General features: G+C 44.2%; 2 protein-coding genes across 2 annotated transcripts; both read right to left on the bottom strand.

Moving 5' to 3' along the window:
- Nucleotides 1-3111: 3111 nt before the first annotated feature.
- Nucleotides 3112-4182, bottom strand: LOC125381457 (palmitoyltransferase AKR1-like). Its single transcript, XM_048398007.1, has 2 exons — nucleotides 3948-4182; nucleotides 3112-3620 (listed from the first exon to the last, which is right to left on the bottom strand). Exons 1-2 carry the CDS (start codon nucleotides 4180-4182, stop codon nucleotides 3253-3255), a joined length of 603 nt encoding a protein of 200 aa, XP_048253964.1. The 3' UTR covers nucleotides 3112-3252.
- LOC124115525 lies at nucleotides 4172-5828 on the bottom strand. The gene is made up of 3 exons (XM_046476548.2): nucleotides 5722-5828; nucleotides 5319-5384; nucleotides 4172-4913 (listed from the first exon to the last, which is right to left on the bottom strand). The coding sequence occupies exons 1-3, from the start codon at nucleotides 5798-5800 to the stop codon at nucleotides 4738-4740; spliced, it is 321 nt and encodes a 106-aa protein (XP_046332504.1). The 5' UTR covers nucleotides 5801-5828; the 3' UTR covers nucleotides 4172-4737.
- Nucleotides 5829-8453: the final 2625 nt, after the last annotated feature.

Raw genomic sequence — 8453 nt, 5'->3', positions numbered from 1 at the left:
GCAGCTTAGCTGGGATGGGAAAAGTTGTTTACTGTTACAGTGGAATTACATATGTGAAAGAGACCATGGAAATTAGCAGAAGAATTAACCTGTAAGTTATTCACGGAAGCAGTGGACTGTGACAGGATATTTGTATCATGGACAGGTACCAAATTCCGTTCGTTAGCGAGCTGCTGCTGTCCCTGAAGAATGTTCGAATAATGTCGTTTTTGAGCCGAACTCGAGTCAATGGAATACGACCTAACGATTCATCAGTTTTGTGGCCGGTAATTTTGCAAATCTCGCGATTTTCAATACCTGCGTTTGACAGCAAAGTGACGGCAGTTGCCCGAAGACAATGGTTTGTATACACTTTGAGACCAGCGTTGGTAGAAATATATTTCATCATGTTGCCCATGACATTTACACCAACTGGCCTCGTGGTGCACCATTCGGTGTCGTCGACGTGGACTCGTCTCTTGGGAGCCTGGTAAAAAGCACCATTGTTGGGATTGAGGAGAAACATGTATTACAGGACAGAATTGGTCCGATGTTGCATAAATGCGTTTGTTGGGCCCATTTGAGTCTTTGAGGTCGCCCTTGTGATTTTTATTGACTCCGGAGTGTGTCATTTCAATAAACTCGAACCCCTGTTCATCAGTGGATACACGAAAGGAAGATGCAGTAAATTCCCTATGGTTTTCTTTACCACGACGAGCGAAACCGAGTGTAAGGTCGAACCTAACTTTACGAAGCAAGCCGGAAGGAGTTTCTGTATCCAAACTTTCACGAATTATTTTTAAATCATTCTCGGGGATAGCAGCATGAAGTGTTGTCTGGTCAAGGCCATTGCGCTAAAGTTTTTTTTATCATGGACAGAAAAACCTTGTTTGCAGTGTGAAATTCCTGGTCTTGGATAATGTTTATGCTGCGCTCAAATGTCGGTCCCCTGATGTGCCTGTGTATGGCAGCATGCAACCAAACAAAACTCGATTTTGAGTAAAGATCTCCCTCAGCATTTCTGACTTCGGCATAAAAGAACCTCAGTCTCTCATTCAGTTGGGAAGCAGGAAGCTCTTCCAACTTGGGTTCAAAACTTCGGAAACCAAGCCATTCTGGAAGTGAAAATGATTGCCTTGGTCAGGGTACAAATGTGACAGTAAGTGGGAGTAATTGGTTATTATTACAGCATCGTGTTTAAATGAAATTTCCGTACATCCATTTAGCATAACATATCTCAAATCTTACAAAACGAAATATTTAATTTACGTTAGGATTTTGGTCAATCTCGTTATATTATTGCCAATTTTGGCGATGACACACTGGTCACGATTTACATTGCTATCATGGCAATGGTGTAAGGGAGGTAACTCTCGCTGATGTTGATCGAATCTGCGTAGGAATTTTAGGTATGTGTTTATGTATTCTTTTATGTTTCAATGGCTTACGTCGAAATATTTTAACTCCCGAGGAGGTATTACGCCTTGTAGATTTGGAGAGGTTCCCATCCACGATGTCCTGTACTGCTTTTTCATCAAGGGACGCGAAACGGTCACTGGACGCTTGAACTTCGGGCTCTACGGAAACGCTGGCTGTATTCCCTAGTTCAGGGGCCATCTCAGAACGTTTTTCAGCTTCAACAGCTGTTGTGAGTAATAATAATTACAAAATTAGGTGGGTGTATGAAAGTCATAACTATTATAGAGTTGCAATAAATGTTTTTTACTCTGTTAAAAAATGATTTTCTTTTCTTTTCTCTTTGGCCAAGCCCATGAAAATTACAGCATTTATGACTATGATTGTGTAATTAATGAAAAAAGGTAAATTTCATTTACCTTCAAATTCTTGAATTATCTCAGAAAATGTCTCGTCGTCCCGATCTGACTATTGCCATTGACAATATCTGTTGAAAATATCAAATCATAGCAATGTATCTATTTTTAATTCCCTAATTCTTCCTATGATTCCCTTACCATGCATATTCTGAACTAATAGACCAGAGACCGTGGTCTCTGAATAGACGTATGGAAAATGCTCTGTTGTAAAATCTGTATTTTGCTTTGTTTTCATTTCAAACAAGTGCAATTTTTCGACCACAGCGTTCGTTTTCACACCTAATTTATTTTGCTTGATTTTATCTAGGCACTTTGTGGTGACAGAGACCATGTGTCATTTGATTCTAAAATGTATGAGGAATTCAAGGATGTATGTATCGCAGGTAAGTTTGAAATACACGTAATGTTACAGGCGTCTTATTACCGGTACACGTGAAACGTGATTTTGTAAACACTATCTAATATCGCGGAAAGTTCACAGTATACAAAACTGTGAAGTGTATCTGCGTGTCTGATGTATTTTGAATTTTATTCGACTTCAAAGTGAGGTTTGAAGAGGAGGGACATATATTGTCCATCTGGCATCCTGCCCCTGGGTACAAAAACAACAACAAATGACCAAAAAGCCTATCTATAGCTCTGAATTCATCTGGGAAATCTGGTCACTCGTAAGACGAGAGTGTCAAGAAGGTGTCCTGTGCTGGGAAGTAGCTTGATTGAAATGGTGAAATGGGAGAGAGAAAATAAATATCTCGCCAATCAGTTATATTTCTTTTTAAATTTTAGCAGCAACAATATGCAACACATCTCCATAGAAACAGATGTATATTTTTCCTTTGTTAAACTATATCGCCCACATGAGGCCTGTGCTGTAGTTGCATATGTCGTGAAGCCAGCATCGTACCGCCCTGTGAATTACCGATATCGTATTTAGCAGAGAAAACAGCTGGCTGCTTTAGTGTTGAGACCTTAGCGGGAATGCCGTGACGTCATCGACAGTGTGACGTCACTGTCATTGTACATTTGGCGCCACTTAAGCTGGGCGAACCTCGGCTCGGTCTGAGGTCACCCGAGTGCAGCGAGATGTAAACAAACAGGTATTTTTTGTGTGTTTCACGATTAATTACCAACTTATGGCATTAAATTAACACATAAATATATAAAGACATACATGAATATATCACGAGGTGCGGTGCTTACATACCAATCACACATCTTCTCTATTTACACTCAGTGAACAATTTTCTTACCTGGTCATGCGAAGTTCCAAACACAACAAATGACAAAATGTCTGAAAAAGTTTTTACAAGATTTATTCATCTCCCAACACAACAAACAGCTTCACGTAAATAAAGACATATTTACACACGACGACGTGAACGGCACACCACATCACTGTCAGGTCTCTTCGTTCGTCTACACAAACACGACACTGACGTCACTGAGCGCCGCATGACACGAGCAGATCCACCACTCGCGGACGTCCCCAGTATCTCGCCAGGTCGGCAACTGTCTTCACCCGCTTGTTCCTGGCGTTGATGTCCACCACGTTCAGAGACAGCACAAACTTCACCGTCTCTAAGTCTCCTCCCATACAGGCGAGGTGAAGGATGTTGTAACCCAACCTGTCCACAAGTGACACATCGGCCCCTCTACTCACCAGGAGCTCCACCACGTCACTGTTTCCATACCCTGCTGCCCACATCAACGGTGTCCAGTTCCTCCATCCCCTACAATTGACGTCGACGCCCAGAGACAGGTGCCGCTTCACCTCCTCCGGCGAGGTGAAGGATGTTGTAACCCAACCTGTCCACCAGTGACACATCGGCCCCTTTACTCACCAGGAGCTCCACCACGTCACTGTTTCCATACCCTGCTGCCCACATCAACGGTGTCCAGTTCCTCCATCCCCTACAATTGACGTCGACGCCCAGAGACAGGTGCCGCTTCACCTCCTCCGGCGAGGTGAAGGATGTTGTAACCCAACCTGTCCACCAGTGACACATCGGCCCCTTTACTCACCAGGAGCTCCACCACGTCACTGTCTCCATACCCTGCTGCCCACATCAACGGTGTCCAGTTCCTCCATCCCCTACAATTGACGTCGACGCCCAGAGACAGGTGCCGCTTCACCTCCTCCGGCGAAGTGAAGGATGTTGTAACCCAACCTGTCCACCAGTGACACATCGGCCCCTTTACTCACCAGGAGCTCCACCACGTCACTGTTTCCATACCCTGCTGCCCACATCAACGGTGTCCAGTTCCTCCATCCCCTACAATTGACGTCGACGCCCAGAGACAGGAGCCGCTTCACCTCCTCCGGCGAGGTTAAGGATGTTGTAACCCAACTTGTCCACCAGTGACGCATCGGCCCCTTTACTCACCAGGAGCTCCACCACGTCACTGTTTCCATACCCTGCTGCCCACATCAACGGTGTCCAGTTCCTCCATCCCCTACAATTGACGTCGACGCCCAGAGACAGGTGCCGCTTCACCTCCTCCGGCGAGGTGAAGGATGTTGTAACCCAACCTGTCCACCAGTGACACATCGGCCCCTTTACTCACCAGGAGCTCCACCACGTCACTGTTTCCATACCCTGCTGCCCACATCAACGGTGTCCAGTTCCTCCATCCCCTACAATTGACGTCGACGCCCAGAGACAGGTGCCGCTTCACCTCCTCCGGCGAGGTGAAGGATGTTGTAACCCAACCTGTCCACCAGTGACACATCGGCCCCTTTACTCACCAGGAGCTCCACCACGTCACTGTTTCCATACCCTGCTGCCCACATCAACGGTGTCCAGTTCCTCCATCCCCTACAATTGACGTCGACGCCCAGAGACAGGTGCCGCTTCACCTCCTCCGGCGAGGTGAAGGATGTTGTAACCCAACCTGTCCACCAGTGACACATCGGCTCGTTTACTCACCAGGAGCTCCACCACGCCTCTGTGTCCCATGCTGCTATCATCACCGGTGCCTTGCTCTGCCTTTCCCTACAATTGACGTCGACGCCCAGAGACAGGAGCCGCTTCACTTCCTCCAGCTTCCCCCTCCTGCTGGCGTTTATGAGGCGGCAGCAGTCTGCTGGTGATGGAGTCGCTGAAACACAAAGTAAACTCTGTACACTTCCCGACATCTTCGTCATACATCTACATGGTTCAACGTGTGGACACGTGACACGGTACGTCATCAAACACTTCCAACATGGCTGACCATACAACGATTAAGGGGAAGGACGGAAGCTGTCTCATGTAATCAAGGATTATGTTGTCAATGTTTAAAATCTTTGTTTTACATCCAGTAGTTGTAACATTATTCTGTTTATGGCTGGAGAGTGTTAACGTTTGATGAACTGAGCTTTATAAGAAGATACTGTCGGTACACAACTGGGATATGATAACATGCAAGGAGCAAGTCAGAACCCCCATGGGTCTATACCCCAGCTTGTTAATTGTTGGAGGGATTAAAGTGTGGGCTTTCTACCTGCTTGGTTATCCCACCTACCCTGTGTAGCAGGCTTTTTTGTGGTCGCCACTGGTGTCCCCTCGGTCCAACTCGGATCACTCGAGGCTGAAACACAGAACATGCTGTTCAGAAAACAATACAAACCACATAAGCATTATACATACACGATATGTCCGTTCGACACATTTTATGTATTTGAAATTTTCACCCATTAGACCTAATACAATTTTAAATACGTTTATCTTAGTAAAAGTAAAAAAATTATAAAAATATAAGGTAGTCTAGCGACTAACAAATCACTCAAACGACTATCTTAATAAACAACACAAATATTGAGATTGCTGTTCATATGAAGGTTTGTGGAGTGAACGTTCTGGCTTATATTTGTTACATGTTGATCTGAGCTCATCGCCTACAAGGGTTCGACAGTGACAGTATCTACCCTGTGTAGCAGGCTTTTTTGTGGTCACTGGTCTTCTCTCGGTCCGACTCGGGTCACTCGAGGCTGAAACACAAAACATGCTGTTCAGTTGGGTTGGGTGAGTTGGGTTTTACACGCTCTCAGCAATATTCCAGCAATATGTGTGTGGGGAACACCATATATTGGCGTCACACATTGTACCCATGTGGGGGAATCGATCCCGTGCTTTCGACGTTAAGAGCGAATGCGTTAACCACAAGGCTACCCACCACCCAAATATATGCTGTTAAGAAAACTATATATTGCAGGTAAACAATATAACTACTGGCCTCAGAGAAGTTTTTGCCTTTCAGCAAATGTGTGACTTTCAAATTTATTCATTGATGAACTTAATTTATAATACATTTGCTGTAGCAGAGGTATTATTAATATAACGTAGCATGGTGACAAATTTTGGAAATTGCTTATATTTATTACATTAAGATTGCTTTTAATCTACCCCGCGTTTCTATAGGAAAAAACACATTCTGAATTAGTCTAAAATGCAAACTGCCTCTGTGCGAACTGCAGAGATATATCTCTTCTTTTGGTTGAAATGTTGCAGGAACTGAATAGAATACAACATGCAACACCAATGAGTATTACTACACCAGCGATAGAAATTGGCACTAGTCCTATAGTCCTTTCCAAGCATCCCAATAGTTAGTTTATATTGCTGTTCACAGATGAAAGACCAGATCTAAAATAAACTGAAACACAGAATATATGCATTTATTATATTAGAACATCCGATGAGGGTATTACATCAGCTACCTTCCCATAATTCCCAACACTCTCTTACTAGACACTGGGGGGCACGGGTGGCCCAGTCGTCTAAGGCGCCGCGATTCGCTGTGCAGAGTTGCGTCCCTTGGGCACGCCAGAAACCTATGATTGTGGGTTCGAATCCCGGTTCGCTCCGATTATGTTTCTAGGTTTGTCAGCACCATACCCGTGCTCGTGGGTTTCACCGAAGTGGTAAACGTTTGAGACCTGCATCACTTCGGGCTTTCCTCCCACATTAAGCTGACACGCCGCGATATAACTGGAATTGTTAAAAGCGGCGTTAAACCCAACTCACTCACTTACTAGACACTGAACATTTTACATTGTTTGATGTCTCGGGTCATACAATATTTCAAACCTCGATATATTACATGCTACAGATTATTATTTCAGTGAGGACACTTTCATGATGATGCAATGAATGTAAAAGAACTACACTACTACTTTACTAATCACGTGTACAGCACAGTGGAAATTCAGTGTCAGGAAAACTCTTTGCAACACTGTGATAATTCACCATTCCGAGCGATGGCGGCAGTACATCCATCACAGATCAGCTTACTATCTGAGAAAGAAACTGTAGCCGGCACTACTTGATACGGTGTTTGGTTGTGTAAAGAATGGTATAAACACGTGGCCCTATTATGTGATAAGATTGAAATGCCGATTGCACGTGTGACATGCGCCAAATTATTTTCGCATTTAACGTCCGTTCTAACGTAGTCATGCACTAACGAGAATCATGCACATTAGCCCTTCTATATTTTACGGGGTGGTCGGGTAGCCTGGTGGTTAAAGCGTTCGCTCGTCACGCCCAAGACCCGGGTTCGATTCCCGACATGGGTACAATGTGTGAAGCCCATTTCTGGTGTCCCCCGCCGTGATATTGCTGGAATATTGCTAAAAGCGGCGTTAAACCATACTCACTCACTCACTCTATATTTTACATTTCCTTGCCATTCTTCAAAAACAATGTTGGTGCCCTGCAGATATACAATTGTTCCACATAATATTTTCCGGATAAGAAGAACAAAGCTTCAGGCCATGGTTGTAAACAAAATGAGACTGATACATTTATCCCTTTACTGTAGTAGGGATATATTTCAGTAGATTTCTGCCATTCTATGATGCAGAACAACGTTTAAAAAAATATGAGCCAAAAAAACACATCCGACACTTGACATATAAGAATGTCATAAAGGCTTCAATCCAGTTGTAAGTTATTGTTATTAGTCAGAGGATGAAACGCAATAAACTGATCAAATAGAGCAAGTTTTTCTGTTGAAACAAGGTGTTTAATGTTTACATCCATGCGTTTGTTTATCCCCGGTGACAGGCTAAGCAAACGTCTTGGGTGTAAACATTGTGTGAAGCAAGCACCTGATTCCTTCAAAATGTATTCTGTTGTACATCAGTCTTACTATATTTACAATGTTTGTTTCATTTAATTTCCTAAAAACTTCTGAAGTACAAACTGATAACTTACCCACCGTTTACGTCCTAACACGAGTGACACATCTCACTGCCAGTCTTGAAATGCCTTGACTGGCGACACTACGAGCGCGGTGGGGCGAGCTGTGACGTCACTGTGACGTGTCTGGTTTGGAGCATGGCATTGTTTGGCGCTCGACTGCTTGTGCCGATGAACCGCGTGGCGTTACTAGGCCTACTGTAGCCAAAACCTTGCCATCCCTCCAGACGTCACTCTAAGATTAATATAGTGTGGAGTCATACTACAAGTCTTACTACAGTCTCACCTTATTTTGTTACAGATTGTATGTCTAGGTGCAAAATTAAGCCTACTTCATTGGTTTCAGAAATCTACCTCATCATCGTGCGTGGCGACTATGCTTGTCGTAAGAGGCGACTCACCGGATCGGGTGGTCAGGCTCGCTGACTTGTTTGATGCATGTCATCGATCCCAATTG

Source organism: Haliotis rufescens, unplaced genomic scaffold, assembly GCF_023055435.1.
Source record: "Haliotis rufescens isolate VD_foot unplaced genomic scaffold, xgHalRufe1.0.p SCAF_18, whole genome shotgun sequence".
Taxonomy (NCBI): Eukaryota; Metazoa; Mollusca; class Gastropoda; order Lepetellida; family Haliotidae; genus Haliotis; species Haliotis rufescens.
The sequence above is the reverse complement of the archived record's forward strand: the minus strand, read 5'-3'. Positions and strand labels throughout refer to the sequence as shown.

Excerpts from the sequence above, each read along its gene's own strand:
- LOC125381457 (XM_048398007.1), bottom strand. The coding sequence starts at position 4,182 with ATGCGTCACTGGTGGACAAGTTGGGTTACAACATCCTTAACCTCGCCG. Across the intron at positions 3,621-3,947 it reads CCTTCACTTCGCCGGAGGAG|GTTGGGTTACAACATCCTTC; the intron begins GTGAAGCGGCAC and ends ACTGGTGGACAG.
- LOC124115525 (XM_046476548.2), bottom strand. The coding sequence starts at position 5,800 with ATGTTTTGTGTTTCAGCCTCGAGTGACCCGAGTCGGACCGAGAGAAGA. Across the intron at positions 5,385-5,721 it reads AAAAAAGCCTGCTACACAGG|CCTCGAGTGATCCGAGTTGG; the intron begins GTAGATACTGTC and ends TCTGTGTTTCAG. Across the intron at positions 4,914-5,318 it reads AAAAAAGCCTGCTACACAGG|CGACTCCATCACCAGCAGAC; the intron begins GTAGGTGGGATA and ends TTTGTGTTTCAG.